This window comes from Diadema antillarum, unplaced genomic scaffold, assembly GCF_040938485.1.
Source record: "Diadema antillarum isolate AM-2024a unplaced genomic scaffold, OU_Dant_1.0 scf00000028, whole genome shotgun sequence".
In the NCBI taxonomy this organism is placed as follows: Eukaryota; Metazoa; Echinodermata; class Echinoidea; order Diadematoida; family Diadematidae; genus Diadema; species Diadema antillarum.
The window spans coordinates 7324555-7344928 of record NW_027270917.1 but is presented as its reverse complement, the minus strand read 5'-3'; the positions used below and the strand labels follow the sequence as shown (position 1 = coordinate 7344928).

General features: G+C 38.9%; 1 protein-coding gene across 2 annotated transcripts in view; it reads right to left on the bottom strand.

Annotated features, from left to right (window-relative positions):
- The window catches only part of LOC139737331 (signal peptide peptidase-like 3), a 111195-nt gene that overhangs the window by 27804 nt on the left and 63017 nt on the right, over nt 1-20374 (bottom strand). For both annotated transcript variants that reach the window (XM_071648018.1, XM_071648011.1), the window contains exons 3-4: nt 19772-19872; nt 16446-16562 (exon numbers count right to left, since the gene is read on the bottom strand). In XM_071648018.1, the coding sequence (XP_071504119.1) occupies nt 16446-16562; nt 19772-19872 (218 nt within the window). The remainder of the gene's footprint in view (nt 1-16445; nt 16563-19771; nt 19873-20374) is intronic.

The window sequence follows — 20374 nt, the reverse complement described above, 5'->3', positions numbered from 1 at the left end:
TGGATGAGAAGACTACTGCTGTGTATGAATAACATAGATGTCACATGCGTACAACAATATAAGGAAAATATAAAGAGAATTTCACAAAATTCCATCTTTTGAAAAAAGTACACATTCCCCTGACTCCTTACCGACACATGTTATGGGTAATATTATTCCCCCTGCCTTTAGAAAGAGGCAAGTCAAGCGCTCTTTTATTATGCGAAAAAAGTGGAAATATGTTCAATTTTCTTTTACATTTTCTTTATACTGTTGCACGCATATGACTCACAAGCTGTCGTAGTCTCCTCATCCAGCGGTTCCAACACAAAAATTTAAAAAATTCATAACTTTTGCATCGATTGTCCAATTTTCCTCAAACTTTCACTGATGTGTTCTACTAATATTGTTGCATTTTCTCAATCCTTATGTTTATGAAGGTGAACTTCTCCTTTAAGGACAAGTCCTGAGTATACTCAGGCAGGCGTCTTTAGGAAATGTGTGTTGTAGCAAAATCAGCCTGTCCTCGACAGGTTATGGTCCTGTTTACCTTTGGGAGCAGTGATTTAAAAATTTTTCAAGATATCACGTTTGATGCAAATTTGTGTAGATCTGTCGTATCACAAAACATCCTACCTTATAACAATTTTGCAATAAAGCCTAAAATATAAGGAGATATCACCATTTTTCTCACAAAATCATAACTGTAGACGGTTTAGTCTAGACACAATTTTATCATATCTATTGTTCACATTTTGTATATTTGAAAATACTTTTACACATAACATTGATTATACTCATTAACTTTTTTACACTGGTTGTTTCTATACCTAACTCACATTTTAAAACTATTTTAAAGCAGCAAAGCTGGGTTTTTGTTTCATCTGCAAATGGTAAATAATGCCTTTTAACCCGTTGAGGATGAGTCCTGAGTAAACTCAGGCAGGTGTCTTTAGGAAATGCGTCTTGTAGCAAAATCAACCCGTCCTCAACGGGTTAAAAGCTGCAAGCCATTCCCGACGCTGTTGATGTCTTCATCATGAAGCCAGCGTCCTGGGGATGCTTACTGATGATGCCATACAGTCTGTACATCTGGTGGGACTGAGTCCAACTTCCTCTGTTGAATGACCCCCGACCATGCGAGGTCAACGCACGAGAATAGTAACACAGAGAGTGATGGGAAAATTGCTTGTGTACAAAGTGTAGGCCTATATCATGCTGCCTCATGTTTTAACATCACGTTTACAAGCAAGACCGTTGTCAAGTCTCGTTGTTAGTTGTCAGTCTCATCCTGGCTGGAGGTCTTTCCACTTTGATTTCGGTTCGATTTTGGGCCAGTGCATGTACGCAATCCAAAGAGATTGACCTCTACATCACGACTGCAAAGACCAGATAATATCAAGCACACATTGTAGCTTGACCTCGCCTGCACAACGATATACTGTATGCACGGATGTACTACTCTTGCATGCGAGTATACAAAGAGATATACAATATGTATGCTTTTAAAGTGACAAGCCAAGGTTTTTGTGATACAGTTGTTGTGTGGAATCTTTATAACATGCAGCCAGTGGGAAGATCCCTTAATATTCCATGTTTGAACCGTCATACATTGTAACTGTCTATACGATATGAAACGCTTTCAAAACATGTAATTTAAACAAGGATCTTTTTCTTTTTGTGCAGTTTGCAAGCAAAAAAGCAGCGAGCATGATAGATAAGGGTGATTTGTCACGGCCTTCCTGTACGTGGAGCCGAAAGCGATTCTCTCTCCTTGGGGGTGGAAGGGGGGTGGCAAAGTGAAAACCTCCTTCAATACAACATTCGCCGGCAATACCGTTTCCTGTGCCGTAAATCAGAGATCTGATTTCTGCCTGTAGTAATTACCACAGTGAATAGGGGGGAACCTCTTTCTCCTCCATTTCATCGGGATAGAATTCCCCTTCCTTGGGGACCCTTCCATGTTCTGTAAAGATTTATTCGTTAGTGACAAATGATGTTGAATGGAAAAAAAAGGTATCTATGACAGCTGAAATCAAGTTGCCTTGAAATTCTGCATAAAGAATATAAAGTATTACATTTTTGTTTGAAATCATTTCACTTCCATTTCTATGCCTCTTTCTTTTCTTTTTCTCCACTAGCATGTGCCTGTGTCACGCTCCTTAAAGTCTAGGAAAATTTTCACTTCGCTGATGTGAATGTCACATAATGACAATACATTAAAGGGATGGTGTAGTATTGGTGTAGATGAGGATTGAGCTTTTATCTTTTTGTGAGATACCAAGAAATCACTTATGAAATAGTACAGAGCATAACATTCTAGGAGGAATTCAACATTTATTTGATGAAACTCGGTTTTGGAATAGCCGAGACATCCAAAAAACAAAGTAAAACAGAGCAATCAAAATGAAAGGTGGGTCCCACCTTTTATTAGGATCTCTTTGTCTTGGATATCTCAGCCATTTCAAAACCAATTTTCATCATATAAACATTGAACTCCTCTTGAAATCACATGCTCTTTCAAATTTCATAAGTTTCTCACTACCTCACCAAAAATGTTAGAAACTGTAAGTTAGGTCTCAACCAAAAGTATAGGCCTACAATCCCTTTAGAGCATTATCCAAAAATATAAATGCTTCAGTAGAGACATCTCCTTTTGATTTGATTTATTTTTAGAACTGCCTTAGCATGGTGTATTTGAGGTGGGGGGGGGGGAGGGAGCTATGGTTATCCTCATCAAGGGATATCTCAATGGTCAGTACATGAAAAGACCAAATAAACATTTAAACCCCCAATATGAATTGTGCACAAAGTGTCATAAGAGGTGCACAGAATTGTCATAAGAGGATGCAGTCCCACATATGAAAATTACTGTACTGTAATGCTCATTGCAATTCATCAGAAGCTGAGATTTTTCAAGAAGTCACAAGGATCTTGCTTAAAGAGCGTTGATACCCTTGAAAGAGATTGCACTCATTTCTTCTCCCTGCGGAAGGAAATTGCCGGCTAAGCTAGCAACCCATTTTACCTAACCCCATCTCCTCATCCCCCCCCCCCCCCCATCCTAAATTTGATACATCAACTGCCTACCCTGAGAATATTGTGGGGGATACTTCGGAAATGGCCTACTTTAGTATGTAGGTCTTTTGCAATATGTCATGGTGGAAGATGCGAAGTATCAAATATCTCCGCAATTATGTGCAACCGAAAGGCTTCCTCTATCAAACAAAATACAAATAAAAATGATACAACAAAGGAAAAAAAAAGAAAAGAAAGAACAGCATCAGTTTTGAAGTGTAGTGTCAAGAACTAATTTTCTTTCTTTTGCTTGTCTTTTCCTTGCCTGATCTGGTCTGGGATTTGATTTTAATTCACAAAGAGAGGCCTTGCTGAGGACAAGAAGTAGAGGCAGTAACTTGTTGAGACCGGCCAAGGCACCTTGTTTAGGACAGAAAGGCAAAAAGAAGGTGGGCTTTAATACTACACTCATCCGGTTGCCTTAATTGTTTTCGAAAGACAAATGTTGCTTTTATGAGTTTCATCAAGTAACCTCCTATATGCACTTTTTTTTTTCTTTTATTTTCTCCTAATCACATATTCAAATACATACGAGTTAATTAGGTGCACTGTACTTTTATCAAATTATGTGTTAGCATGGGTCAGCACGTACAGAACTGGAACATCATCCGTGTTGTCAACGAGTCCCTATCCATGTCGGCTATTATGAAATCACTCACTTATCAGAGAGCAACAGAAGGAGATGACATGCATTCATAGCTGCCGTCGCACAAGACATTTAGACTGGCGTTTTGAGGTGAAAGCTATCCACCAAAGCACTGCCAGCTGGATGCTGGGAAACATTACCCCATTGCAGACTAGACCCCAGTATACTCAGGCAGGTTTCTATGGGAAATGCGTGTTACATAGCAAAATCAGCCCATCCTCAAAAGGTTAACTCTTTAGGTGCCAATGGTGAAACCCCCCTGCGTGCCACACTATTCTGAGACACCAACGTAGTCCTGCTTTGAGAAAACATTATGTTTTTCAAATCTATGTAACTTCTACTTAATAGATTTCTGTTCAGCTGGACATGTAGGAGCAAAGTTGTAGAGAAAATGCCAAACTTTGCTTTGATTTAAGCTGTATGACAAATCGATGATTGCTTTTCTTTAAAATGACCAGTAGTTACACTACTGTAAAGGCACAACTTTTGCACACAAAACAGTGACAGAAACTTAGAATTTTCACGCAAATCTATTAGGGAACACTTGCTTTAAAGTCAATCACCACATAAAATTCAAGCTATATGTGAGACAAACAGAAGCGTGAAAAAAGCTTTCATTGTACTGCGGCATCTGGCGATTTATCGATAGGTTTGGGCGGGTTTGTGGGTTTGAGCAGAATATGCGAAGTTGGCACGCCGTCAACTGAGTCTGACGTGCGAACATGGCACATAAAGAGTTAAAGGGAAATTCAACCCAGATACTATGTTGCTTTATTTGAAAACAGATAAATCAGATAAGTAGATGTGCAAGAATTTGGGGGAAAATATCAGACACATCAGAAAGTTCAATGTAAAAGACGACAAAGCAACTTGATAGGATCTTGAGGTGTTGAGCGGCTCTCCATTCCATTTGTACACAAAAATTCACCATTTATTTTTCTCCTCCTCATAAAATTTGTCTGCAGGCGTGGTCTTGTGTGATTAGAGCAATACATTTTTGTGTGCCTTCTCCATCAGATAGGTCTGTCTGTGTCAAAATATTTGAGACAAATGAAAATTATTACAATTTTGTGTGCAAAATAAATGGAGAGCTACTCGACACCTACGTCACACAGTGCAGCCAGTTTGTCTATACTTTCATGCTGTTACAATTCATAACTTTGTTGATGTGTCCATACCCCCAACCCATCTTTACTGATGTACTTCTTTAATTGTTCTATTTTCATACAAAGCAACACAATGTCAGGATGGAATTTCCCTTTAATCTCACACACTCTGTTGAAGAGATGATCCTTCACACTTGTAAAGTGCAACAAGTACTCTACCACTGTTGTCCTTTACTACACAAAACTGTTAATCCTGTTTTCTGGGATTTAAAAAAAACTAGAAATGTCGCTACAGCGACTGGTTATACCCCCGTCAAACAACATTTCATAAGCTTTGGTCAAAACAACATTTGATAAGCTTTGGTCAAAAAACTGAGGAAGTAGTTAAATCCGCAAGATCTTTCCTTGATCTTCTGCCATTAATATGCCGTTACCATGGCAACGTACTTTCGGGTACTGTCGAAACATGCGTCTTCCACATCTACAACCAAAGGCACACGTCTGTACCAAGTTTCATGGAAATTGGGCAAAAACTGAGGAAGTAGTTTGCAACACAAAATTTTCCATCATTTTGGCTCATAATATGTGAGCTGTTACCATGGGAACATACTTTTTGTTACTGTCAAGAAATGTGTCATGCTGACCTATATCCTAAGACAAACATTCAATATGAATTCCATGAGAATTGGAAGAACACTGATGAAGCAGTTTTGCCATGAAGCATTTTGCCCTATATTTTACCAATAACATGCCGTTACCATGGCAACGCACTTTTTGCCACTACGGAAATATGTGTCTTGCACATTAACATATTCAGATGAACATCTGTACCTAATTTCATAAAAATTGATCAAAAACTGTGGGAGGAGTTCGCGACGCAAGATTTGTACCCATTTTTGCCCATAATATGCCGTTACCATGGCAACGTACTTTTGGGTACTGTCAAAAAATACGTCTTGCACATCTACAACCCAAGGCACACATCTGTGCCAAGTTTAATGGGAATCGGTTGAAAACTGAGGAAGTAGTTCGCGACGCAAGATTTGTACCCATTTTTGCCCATAATATGCCGTTACCATGGCAACGTACTTTTGGGTACTGTCAAAAAATACGTCTTGCACATCTACAACCCAAGGCACACATCTGTGCCAAGTTTTATGGGAATCGGTTGAAAACTGAGGAAGTAGTTCGCGACGCAAGATTTGCAACGGACCGACCGCCCGACCGACCGCCCGACCGCCCGACCGCCCGACCGCCCGACCGACCGCCCGACCGACCGTCCGCTGATTCCTATATACCCCCTTCAAACTTCGTTTGGCGGGGGTATAAAAAGTCAGTACTGTTGTTGTTGTTTGTTTGTTTGTTTATTTGGGGTTTTTTTTTTCGCTGTAATGAAGGTTAATGGATAGTGTTTTTAAAAAATGGTCATATCACAGAAGAGAAAATCTATGACATGTGATTCATGTGAAGATTAGTGCATGAAAAGTTAGGTACTGGTACTGTTCATCACTGTGAAGGTTTGCTAATCAGAAAATAACATAAAGTTCATTACTCCAAAAATGAAATAAAGTTCGTTACTCCAAAAATGGAAAAAAAAGGTACATACAAATGAATCTTCATCATCACAATACTTTTTTTTTTTTTGGTTAATGAACCTTCGAATTAGTGAGCCTTATTTCATTTCCAGAAATACAAGTGTAGCCAGAAAGTTCCAGTTTTTTTATGAATATTAGCAAAGGAAGACAAGGAAGATAAGGCCTATTAAGGTAAATCGCTTACATGGACGACACACTGACAATTGAATTTCAAAACTGAAATTCTTGGATATGCTACAAGATTGCAAGTAATCACAATAGTCCCAGATACCCAATTTTTACTCAATAAAGTGGTCTGAAAATTGCACAGTATAATAATCATGCTATCACAGTTAGATATGAAATGTGTGCAATCAAATTCTCTATACAAACTACAGCAAGTGGAAGTTCTTCCCGCAGATCTTTTTTTTTTTCCTTCCCAAACTACATTTTGGCTATAATCTGATACAGGAACTCCTCCCAAGGCCCCTAAAGAATGCCCCCAAAATTAACTACAAAGAAAAAAATATGAATATAATTCCATCTTTTAAATACTAGGGTAGGAAAAGTTATGACGAATGACTTTGTTGTCCAATACATTCTGATTCTTGAGTAACTTCTCTGTAGTAAAATATTCATTAATCAGACAATAAAATGGAAAGATAAAGTTCTGGCATAATGAATGCAACCCAAGTTTCAACTACATTTGACATTGATAGGTAAATTTCTGTAGATAGAATGAGACAACCACACACAAAAAAAAATACTAAAAAAATATGCATACGACAAAAAGTGGGGGGTAACGTTCGGCACAGCGCACATATATCTCATTGCAAATGAGTGGTTTATTGCAAAATGTCAAATCGCAAGTGACACTGATCAAAAGAAACAGCTTGAATTGGCATTGAATGCCACAGTCAGAAAATGCACATAACCACAAATCAGTCACACACAGACACCCCCCCCCCCCCCCCCCCCCTCCGTGTCTTGTATGGCAAGACATCATGTAGAATTCTTTTATATGCATAGAGTAAATGTCAAGCTGCATTATAAACTTGCATCTCACAAAAGACTCCCCGCTGAATTATTCATTCTGGATGTCTTCCCCCCACTCGGCATGGTAAAATGAAAAGTAGAGCAATGCTACATGTACAATAACAGCAAGATGCTGATACAGAGTTGTTGTACTGTGCACCAATGCTGCCAATGTGGGCAAGCACACTGCTCAAGAGGAACTTTCAATTCCAGAAAGATGTCTTTTTAAGATTAAACCAATCGAGTCTCAAAAACCAATTTTTTTTTTTTGGTGGTTTCCATAGTGCTTTACTTCTTATCATAATTTTCTTATCATTACCTTGGCGAAAGGGGTTACTGTAAAACGAGGAATGCTGGCGTGCATTCTAATTTCGTGAATCTCGCAAAAGCCAAGATTTGCAAAATCAAAATGCATGCAAAAAAAATTAAAATTTCATACCACGAAAAAGGCCGTCGGCTCCAATTCGCGAAAATATTGTGTTTTACAGTATGTTTTGGCGGGCGTTAGTTTGTCTGTCTGTTAGCATGATAACTCAAAAAGCTATGACCGAATTTGGATGAACTTTTCAGGGAAAGTGCTAACACAAAGCACTGATGATTAAAGTGTTAACACAAAGCACTGATGATTAAAGTGTTAACACAAAGATGATTAAAGTTTGGTAGTGATCCTGATCACTGTCTGGATCCAGGATTTTTTTTTTTTTTTTTGAAGGATTCTTATCATCATTGGCATATAGGGCCAACAAACGAGGGAATTCAAGCTGCACATATTTGAGGTGCACCTACACGCAATGAGTGCGAGCTCGAGGCCAGCAAGAAACTAAGGTATAGACACTAGAAAGGATGCTTCATCATTGGGAAATAAGGTCATTTTCAGCATATGAGTGGAAATGAGCTGCTTGGTGGAGGTCTACATTCTGAGCGTTTTTTTTTTTCTAATTCATTGACTAAATTTATAACTGCTTCTTTAATAAATTGGCAACAAATTTCCATAGATTGAAGCTTCTGCTGATGAAATGCTTGTGATCTGTCTTCCTGACTGTGTGTAGACTTTATATCTTAACTTGAAATCTTTATCTGATGCAAGCCATGTGAAATTCAGAGGTGCCAATTTGATGATGAATAAAAATGATGATTTCTGTAAAATATAATCTCTCTCCAATATGAGACGTATGAAATTCAAAGGTGCCAATTTGATGACTAGATGTTAACATTTCTGCAGCCTAATTCTCTATGGGTTCCATCATCAATCCTCCAATATAATTAGGCCCAAGCCCATATCGCCACATAATATTCGAACTCCCCAACCAGAAACCAAATAATAAACGAAATTGCAAACATGTTTGCAAAATACAATCTTTAGTATGCATTACTGCTGCCCTCTCAGATGCAAGAGTGACAAGAATGTGTTTTAGGATTTGCTCTAGTTGTTGCTGTTGTCTTTTTTTCGATCCATGCATTTTGCTAGCCTGTCAAATGTCAGGCGGAAGGTGTGGGTGCGTTTCTGCTTCAACGGATGCTACGACAACATGAGGCATTCGGGGGGAAGTGGGAAATCCTGGTGGATTTTCTTCTATAGTGTTTTCTGTCATTCCTCTGTGATCTGCAGGTGTGTCTACAATGCACATAAAGAACCATCATTCTTCCTTCTCTCCCCCTCCCCCCCCCCCCCAACATTGCGAGCATGGCATGTTCGTTTCCTAGCGACCAATACATCACGTTTTCTCATTATTACCTCTTCAATGGTTGCTTGGAGGTACCCGGCACTGCTTACGTTGCGCCTTCAAAGTGGAGATGAGAGGTTACATGCTTCCTGTTAAATTTGTTTATTCCCACATTCTTCTTTTTCTATCCCCCCCCCCAAAAAAAAAAAAAAAAAACAAACAACAACACAACAACAACAACAAATGACTGGGGATTTTGGTGATCAAAAAGCTCAACTTTATGGATACAGTATTTTTTCTTTTACAGGAAAGCCCACACTGCTGTTTGTAATATCCGATGGTTTCCTATTAAACTGAACTCAGTTTTTAACACATATGTTTGATTGTTGTGATTCTACATAGGTTGATGAATGTAACATTCTACATGAAAATAAAAGCTTGGTATTTTTTTTTTTCACATGAAATATACAACAATTTATGTAGTGGTGGAAGGAGCAATTATGCTGATTAGAATGATAATGATGACAGTACTACCAATATTGAATATATTTATGTATAAAAAATATGAAAGAATTGATCTGAATTTTTTTTCCCCCCACACAAGACTTGACGTGCATGCAAGCATGACGTGTATGCCATCAAGTACTGAATACCATCCACAAGAAACTGAACAGAGCCACGACGTGATGGATGCATGTATGTTTAACTGTGAGGCTAAGCCACAGCTGAGCCCCAGAATCACTGTTTAGCATCTAATAATCGCGGGGCCAAGCACGGCAACTCAGCCTAGCATCACCATTTACACCGCACTCGGGCCGCAACCGAGCTTTGGTGTAAACAGGGTTTATGATCATTTGCGTGTGCACGAGGCCACACTGCAGATTAACCAAGACTCTAGCCCCCTGGGAATGGATGCTAGATATTGAACATGTGTATGTAATGCAGATGGTACACTTATAAAATCTTCTACCTTATACTTCTCAAGTTAACCTGTTGAGGACGAGTCACGAGTATACTCCGGCATGTGTCTATGGAAAATGCGTGTTGTAGCAAAATCAAAGCGTCCTCAACAGGTTAAATGTAGAACTTAAGAAGGAATATATATTTGAGGAATAATCTGAAAGTACTAGAAGTCAAATGCTCCTTAAAGGGGATGGCTAGTAACTGATCAGTGGGAATCAGTGGGAATGCTGAGGGATGATTGTTCCAATCCTTGTGGGATTCATTTAAGAGTACATTATATATCTACTGTTGTGTGAAAATTATTTGCTTCAGAACGGTCTCATATTCAAGTAATGTGCAGATTAATGCCCCGTCACTGACCAGGGACGCTTACTTGGAAACATTAAACTGCACATTACTTGAATATGAGACCATTCTGAAGCAAATAATTTTCACACAAGAATAGATATATAATGTACTCTTAAATGAATCCCACAAGGATTGGAACAATCATCCCTCAGCATTCCCACTGATTCCCACTGATCAGTTACTAGCCTTCCCCTTTAAAAATACTTTGTGGCCTTTGAAAAAAATACAATAAGTCACCTTAATAATCTAACAAAGAAACTATTCTCAACAAGTGCAGAAACACAAATACAAGGGAATATGCAAATTATGCAGCGACAAAAATGCAGTTATATCTGATAACAGGGCATTAAAGAGAAAGAAAAAAATGCTAATGGCCATGGTCTATTCCAAGTTTTCTTGTCACTCATCAGAATTGGATTCACTGCCGAGAATGGGGTGACACTCCATCGTGTCCAAAGAGAAGACGACACGTCATGGTTGGGTGATGTTGGGTCCTGAAAAGTTGACTTATTGCCTTCTGGAGTTCCCAGTCTGGGAATGCAAAGCTGGAGTCTCTGATGATGCCAAACTCTGATGTGACTCTCTCCGTTCATCCGGCAGGTGACAAACGCTGCGAGATGTGTTTCTTTTTTCTCTCTCTCTCTCTCTCTCATCTGGGACCGAAGCGACTCTTTTAGATATCGGCTCTCCAGAAAGCCAATGCCGCATCACCCACGGATTCATTTCGTTTCCCTTTCCTTTTTTTTTTCTCCATGCTCTGTCTGTTCCGCGCCGAGTCCGGGATATCCATTGCGTTTGTGATCCAAGGAAGAGCGACGCTCGGTGCGACACCTGCCGCCGAACAAACATTTATCGGCCGACCATCGTCATGGGGGGAGCAGTGAAGAGCGGAAGGTGAGATGCCAGTCTTGCATATATCCATACATTCACCTGATTGTAGCTCTCATGTAGGGCACTTCTAATATATTTTTTTTTTTGCAGAAGAACTACAATTGTAAGCAGTAAGCCTGTCACGGCACATACAGCAGGGCTGTGTTTCTTGAAACAACCTTGCATTGCGCCTGGATTATAATGATTACCATTATACAACCTTGTAGCATGAGCAGAATGGGTGAATGCCACAATATAACGGAAATTGCAAAAACACTTTACTTGCGCCCACTGAGAAATTGACATCGATCTTGATATGCATGATCCTTTGAATATTCTTTTCAGTAAACACTACTTTACAATGTACAAGCTTGTGTGTTCATGTTATGACACAGAGCACAACAAAATAGGAGAAATTAGGTCTACTTTCATGGTTTGGTAGTTGAAGTAAACTATCTTTTGTGTGGTAAATCAGCGTGTAGCTTCCTTTTTGATGTTGTGGGGATGTTTCGTAACAAAAGTGCACAGCACACTATAAAACAGTTCCACAACATAGCTGTTATGAGCCTCTTGGCAAGTACATTGTACATTGCCCTTGTCTGTGTACTTTTGACAGCTTCAGCTTGTGGTTTGGACATTAAAGGGATTGTATAGTTTTGGTTGAGACCTATATTCAGGTTTCTAACATTTTTGGGTGAGATAATGAGAAACCTCTTACGAAATATGAAAGAGCATGTAATTCCAAGAGGAATGCAACGTTTATTTGATGAAATTGGTTTTGAAATGGCCTGAGATACCCAAAATGGAGCAATCCTAATAAAAGGTGGGAACCACCTTTTATTATGATCACTTTGTTTTACTTTGTTTTTGGATGTCTTAGCCATTTCAAAACAGATTTTTATCAAATAAATTTTGAATTCTTCTTAGAATGGTGCGCTCTGTACTATTTCATAAGTGGATTCTTGGTATCTCGCAAAAAGTTAAAAGCCCAATTATTATCTTCACCTATGCTATACCATCCCTTTAAGCCTTGATGACAACTTTTTTTTTTCTGTCTTTATGTCATGAAGACATATCTATGTCAGTGGTTTCTGTGGTCACATACTGCTCCTACAGCAGTAATATATTCTCCAAAGTGCATCAAATGCTGTACGGTATGGAGGAGTTTTGCAACTTTGCGTTTTTCATGGTGGTTCCAGGAATTTTATGATGGTAAAGCTTGTATTGGAGTAGGACAATTCCTGGTTTTGCATTTTTGGGGGTAGGGATAAAAGGATGGGACGGTTGGAGACAGGCATTCTGTGAATCTAACCTTCAAGAACAACTGATTCCTTGCTGATAGACTCTGTGTGTAATGCATCATGTGTTACAGCCTCAAGGGAGAAGACTGTTAATGTGATCTTTGGGGAGACTCTATCTCTATCTTCTCTCTCTCTTCTGTCACTTGATGTTCTTGCACAACGGAGCACATGTGCTCTATTCCTAAAAGGCTCCATAGTTTGGCTGTCCCATCTACATCCTCCCATCACCCCCTTAAAACAACAACAAAACAGAAAACTCCAAACTCTTCCTCTTTATCCCATCTTACTCTCCTCCCCTCCCCCACCCACACCCACTCTCTCCACCCCATTCTTCTTCTTCTCCTCCTCTTTTACATTTCTCACTTTTTCCTTCCTTTCCATATATTTTCTCTCGTGCTCCTCCGCTTCCTCTTCTTCCTTAATCCTTCCTTCTGCTTCACTCCCTTCTCCTCTACCCCTCCACCTGCTGCGGCAATTTACTCCATCATTCACTCATTCATCACAATCATAGTTGTCTTGATGAATGTGATGATGATGATGATGATGATGATGATGACGATGATAATGATGATGATGATGATGACGATGATGATGATGACGATGATGATAATGACGATGATAATGATGATGATGATGATGATTTTGATGACGATGATGATGACGATGATGATGATGATTATGATATCATCACTAAGCTTTCCATCAAACAGTTCTCTTCTCTTTGAGCACTCTTCAAATTGCCTAATAGTACAGACCTAATTGTAATCATCTGGTACTTTAATTCACATCCTGGTGAGTTTTATGTGCACCATCCCCACTCCCTATCACTCACTTTCATATCAGCACTTTGAATTTGTCCATTCTTTATTTCCATACTTTGCTGTAAAGGTCTTAATCACAATTTGGATGAAAATCAACCATGGTAATCACTAGGAGTAATGACCTTTTTGCAAGCCATCCATCCACATTATTTAATGAGCAAGTAAGACCTACACCCAGAGCACACAGTCACGTATTTGGATGGTGCCTGAGGGATCATCAAATTTGTATCAATGGTTAATTTTCCAACCGCAGCAGCACCTGGGTCCCACCTATGCCTTTTCGTGTCATGCTCTCCCTGGGCGCTTGCAGTATTTTGACCTCGACAACTACACGCTCTCTGTGAATGGCCATTTATAAGCGCAGCACTGGGATGATGCATCTAGTGCGTCATTGCATCGCGGAGCTGACAAATGTCTGGCTACCCTCCCACACACGCTGTTGGCATAACAAACAGTAACCATGAACTTGGCTAAGAGGTAAGAGATTAAAGCCCCCCTTGCTGGTGGGGGAAGGGAGAAAATGTTATATCATGTGACAAGTTATAACCAGCCAAAAAGTCAGATTTACCCGTGCCATAAAAATCCTCCCCCTTGAATAGTAACCAATTTTAGACCATGCTCTATTACGGCAGTTAGGTGTAATGATAACATACAATTCGGGAGCAGCATGGTATCAGAATTAGTTACTAAAATATATCCTTTTTCTTCATCAACAGAATTTCTTTTTCCTGACTTTTTGAGAAGTTTTGTGATTTCTGTAAGGGCCGTGAAACATAAGACAGGAAAATACACACTATATACAGCATGTGTCTATTGACTACACTTACAATGTACAAAGCACCTGATTTTTTTTTTATTTTCTTTTACACCCACTAATAAATTTACAATCATGAAGGATGACATTCCAATTCCTTTTGTAACTATTTGAATGAATAAACAACACTGAGGAGAAAATTGTGGAGTGACTTCTGAAGAATGCTTTAAGTACTTTACACAGCAGCTCCATGGCAAATGTTCACATGGCAGAAAAAAAAAAATTATTACATTGAGCCTCTGTACGGACTGACCTAGAGACTACAAGTAATTATCTCTCTAATCCACATCCTTTTGCTGTGAAAAAAAGGGCATTTGGCTTGAAATGTCAGTCACCTGACTTTAATTACTCCTCTTTTTTGGCTGAGCCGGAGAACAATACAGCTATCTGATTAATATCACGCACCTCCAGGTCACTGTGACTGCATGTCATTGACGGTTGCCTAGCAATAGTAATCACGAAAAAGAGTAAAGCAAAAAAAAAAAAAAAGAAGAAGATAGATTTTTCATCAATGAAAATTTGATGAAAAAAAAAACAAATTTTGCTGGATGGAAAATCTATTTTCATCTAGCAAAATTTGGTTGAATAGTTTGACTTTTGTAGTTGTTGTTGTTCTATTCTACTTGTTTGTTTCATTTGTTGCCAACCAGCAAAGCTTTTTCTCTGTATCAATCTGTTCACTCCAACCATCCCCCCTTCCCTCAAAAAGGCCTAATATCAGTTCTTCAAACAGTCAGGAACATATTAATCTGCAAGACTAGCAAGCACATATTATTACATGCATGTTACATGTAACCAGTATTTCTTGTAAAATATTTGACACAATCACGGCAGTTGATAAAAACTCAAGCATTGAAATATTTGAAGAAATGTTCAAATTGCATAATCCGGCAACAGTCCACAATGATAACACGCATTATATCGCAAAATCGCAAATTATTAGACTGGGCTGCCAACGTTGACAAACGAAAATCAGGGAACGTTCGAGAGAGCAATCAAGGAGATAATTACACATTATTTGCATCTCAAAAGATGAAAATGATATTTCAAAATCACGAAGGCATCATCATTCCTTGTCAGGAGACAGATAATTATTTTCAGGGAGCCTCCGGAAGGATGGTGGAGACTTGGCGGGGCCGTATTTATTTTGTGAAAAGATTCTGTTTGCTGCTTCCCTGCGGCCTGGTATTAATTAGAGACACTGTTTGACAACAGTGGAGGCTCCATTGCAGAAAATTGTTGAGCTATGCTGACTGAACAATATGATAACGCTCAAGTGTATGAAATGATGATCCACCATAAATAAAGACAAGTTTGAGAGCTCTACGAGCAAATACAGATGACTCCCATTCTAACAAAGTACTTGGAACTGGCAGTTTTCTTTTGTTATGTTGAAATTTCATTATAGCAAAACAGTAAAGTATATAAAGATATATGGATCATAATTTAAGGTCCTGAATGTTTACTTCATTGTAACAAGATTTATGGGAGTCTACTGTGTCATCATGCTGATAAACCATTCAATGAATGGTCTGTTCTAATAGCTGATATGTGAAATATTCAAATTATTTCATTTGCCATCTTCAATGCATTCAGTATTCCTTTTCAACCCAACTTATTCGCAAAGCTTCATATTGACATCATGTCCAAGACTCTGGTAGCATGCAGGGCCATGCAGCTTAAAATCTAATTTCATTTTTCCCGACTGGAAATGCTAGCTGCAGTCACACTGGCAAAATTGCGCAAAGTTTTAAGTTCTTAGTGCCAGTGAGACCGCAAACTTCACGAAAAACTTCTTGACGAAACTTCGCACGAAACTTCCCACTCAAACTACGGAAATGTCCCATAACCCTCACAAATCTAAAAGTTTGTGTAGTCTGAACGCTCGCAACTGACACTTCATGAAATTTGTCACATGACCAGTCCACTATTTGCAGCGGAGCCTCCGAAGCATGCACTAATTGGAATGTTCATGAGTGCATTGTTGCCTTAACAATCAATAGCTGTCAGGTGGCAAACGCTTTCATCTTTGTTGCACGTGCGCACCCATGACCCAAACTTTGAGGACTGAAACTACAAGAATTTTGGCCGCAAGTGTGGACGAGCGAGCAACCTTTGCAAAGAGTTCTTGAAGTTACAGTGCAAACGTCTGAATAGTTAAATGTCAGTTTATAGTTGTGCAGGCGTGAGACTGTGGCTGCTGCTCAACGGTGACTTTATGTTTTTCGATTTTTGCCGAGACTCACCTGCTGTGCAAACCGCAAACACCATCTGCATGGAGTCGAAGAAGAAGAACATGACAAGGAGGGAGATGGAAGCACCAATAGGGAGGAACATAGCCTGGGTGGTGTCAATACTGTGGACTGTGGTGGGAATACAAAGAAAGAGATGTAATATACAGATAAACAACTGAATGAATATGTAAATACATGGATTCAAACAGGTATATAGGCAGACAAATAGATCTAAACAATACCAATGATAATTGTGAAAATGATAATACTTACTACTGCTACTTCTACTACTATGACGATGACTACCACTTCTACAACTAAGTACTACTATTACTACCGCTACTACTATTACTACTACTACTACTACTACTACTACATTGTAGTACAAATGAAGATACATTGTACTAATAAAAATTAGATTGCTAGGAATACTACTGAATGGGATAATCTCGCCAAATTGCCCTCACTATGGAAAGCAATAATCATGTTCATGTGTACAGATTTTTCTCCCAAAAATCGATGTGGATACACCTTTGATGAATGTCTTGCACATACATGTACATTGTATCCACAATGTGTAAAAGTTAAGCAGTCACAAGTGCCACATTTCAAATCAAAACCTCCAAAACTGAAGAAGTTGGCAATCCACACAAATTCTGTGCTGCTTACTTTCCTAGAAATGTTGTTACCACTGCAATCCACCATCCAACATTGACCCCCCCCCCCCTAAAAAAAAAAATGTCTTACACATCTAATTCATTATCTTTAATTATCATCTAATTTGCTGAATGTCAGATGGGAAACATAAAAACTGAGGACATTTCTGTATGTTATTATCTAAAAATGCTGTTACCATGGTAACACATCATTCAACATTAAGGTTCAAGAAAAGACCTAACGAAAGATATATCATGTACACCTGCAAAGTACATGTATAGCTGTCGCATGTGCCAAACTCAGATCAAATGCTCAAAAACTGAGGGGGCTACAATCCAAAATATTTGGGTATGATTTTCATTTAAAAAAGCTGTTACCATGCCAATGCTTGGCTTGTTAACTTAATCTACAATTCTTTTGTATGCCTTTTATTTCTACAAAAATTGCTGTTACCATGGTAACACATTTCTTGACAATTACAGAAATGTGTCTTGCACATCCACATATAACTGGTGACATGTGTGCCAAATTATAAGTCAGCTGCTGAAAATCTAAAAAAAAGTAATTTGAAAGATACAATTCTGCAACAGACAGACAGACAGACAGACAGACTGACTACGACGTCAAATTTGTGGAAACTTGTTCATCTCTGTATACATGTAGTGTGTTTGCTTCAATAACACCCACTGACCAAGCATACATTGTAATACTGAAACCAGCTTTAAATAGCGTTTGTTTATGGGAAGAAATCCATTCATTTAAATACCAGGCAAAAACATTGCCATTGTCTGCTTGTACAGCAGACTGTTTTGTTTAGATTAGTTTTAGTTTAGTTTTGTTTTCTTTTTGTGTGAACTGTACTAGAAGTACACTACTTTCGAGCATAATGTGTATTACCATTAATAATTTGTGTCCTTTCTGTAAAATTTTAGCCACATGTGCGCACATATAGTGGTGATTACCATGAACAATTTAACAAGTTGAAATACAAATGTAGTGAAAAAAAAAGAAGTAAACCAGCAAGAACTGGCAAAAAATGGTTTTCAAAAAAAAAAAAAAAATAGAATCAATCTGTTGTTTGTGTTGCTTTATTGATATCGAGCTACTCAAAGCAAATACGAGAGCCAACGGAGAAGTGACAGGCAGCAGAGATAATGAATGTTTGAGCATCACTTCATCTCTTGATGGTACCAAAGGGAAAAAGAAAATTATAAAACATATAATGAATATCCATATCAGGCAACAGGCTTTATATGTAAACACGAAACTACCCTAGACAGACTGCCGATCACAATTTTTGATCGAATAGTAGAAGATACAGCGTGGAAAAGATAAAAGCTCCACATAATGACATCAATATTGCCTTCTATAACCCCTCCTTCCCCCTCACCCACAATTCCTTGAATTCTAACATGGAGTTGACGCCCATCTTTCGCTCCCCCCCCTCCCCCCCCCCCCTCCCGAACTGCTCCTCTGCAACCATCACCTATCAAAGCCTATCTCTCTCAAACGCTGAACTAGCACAACCGCGACTGTGCTCGCGTCGCCTAATCTAATATACTTCTCATCTCGCACATCTGTCTGTTCCCATCACCCTGATTACACCCAGTAATACAAGCCAGCAGTTAGGATGTTCAACTCAGGATTTTGTTTCTTTTCTTTCTTTCTTTCTTTCTTTTAAGAGCAAGTGGTCTTCAAAGTTAATGAGAACAACTCAAATAGTTCATGGCAGGTGATCTAACAAAACTGTCTCTGTCAACTTTCAAACAAACAAATTCTAATTATTTTTTTTTTTTCATCTCAACCATCAGGTGTTTCTGACTATTACAGCTGGCCATTTTCTCACTCTAAAAGTGTTGTCAAAATGCACAAACAAACAAACACACAAAAGAACTACAAACAAGCCTACGGCATAAATCTTTTTACCTCCTGATGAGGCCTTGAACATTATCTATCGATCTGTTCCCTGCACAATTTGCATATGTACAAATGAGGGTTGAAAATGTCCTGTAGGGTACCAAAGGAAATACTCACTGAAGACAGATTTAATGTCAACATTTTGACCACATTTTCTTTTTTCCTTCTTCAAGAGCTAGATGGCCAAATGGTGTGGTAATTACTGGTAGTAATCTCAGCAGCCATACATTATTAGGGCAAAAAGAGGTACTATGTCTGAACATCTTTTTTTTTTTTTTTTATGCGCATCATTGACAGAAGTAGCAAAGGTATCGATAGCTGTAACAGCAACAGGGAGAGACTATTTTAACTTCTACGATTTTAGAAGAAAAATGAAAGATATGTTACTAAGATTAAAATAATTGATGTTTGACCCATAAAGTGGTGATGGGAACACAATGTTGCTGTTGCTGTTGCTGTTTTGTTTTGTTTTGTTTTTGTTTTTGTTTAGTTTTTTTTTTTTGGGGGGGGGGGGGGCGGGGGAGGGGAGGAGTAAGTAGGTCCTACGTCCCGATCTAAGGAAGATGTGGAATGAGTTTCATCCATCAATCATTAAGTAACCATTAAACAACCTTTAATCTGTACCAACACCTTTAATCTGAACCTTTAAACTTTAATCAAGAACCTTTAAACTTTAATCAACAACTTTAATCTGCACCAACACACTAGCAAATCTGCAGTTAAAAAACAGGTGCCACGCCCCTTTGAAAGGGGCATCATCTCACCATTCTCCGCTGCTGGTTGGATCGGAGCCGTCGTCCCCGACAGGTTGTCTTTCTCCTCCCGCTGGAGTCGCTCCTTCTCCTCCTGGTCCATGTTCAGGGATCTGCACGGGGTAAAGAATCAAAGACTGGTATAATTTCTCTGCACATGAAAGCAGATGCTTACAGTAAGGGATCTGCAGAGGTATAGAATAGAGAGTGGTGCAGGGGTAAAGAATCAGAGACTGGTGCCCTTTCTCTGTGGATAAAAGTAGCATGCTTTCAATAATGGATCTGCAGGGGTAAAGAATAGAGAATGGTAGGGTAAAGAATACAGAGTGGTGCAGGGGTAAAGAATCAGAGAGTTGTGCAAGGGTAAAGAATAGAGAATGGTGCAGGGGTACAGAATAGGTGGTGCAGGGGAATAGGGAATGAGGGGTATCAGAGAGTGGTATCATTTCTCTGCACTTGAAAGCAGACACTTTTGATAAAGGATCTGCAGGAGAAAGAAAAGAAAAGATAGCAATGCAGAGATAAAAAAATAGAGAGTGGTATCATTTCTCTGCACATGATTTAGCAAAAAGTTCTAATAGAATCCGCTATTGTAAAACCAAGAGACCCAGAACA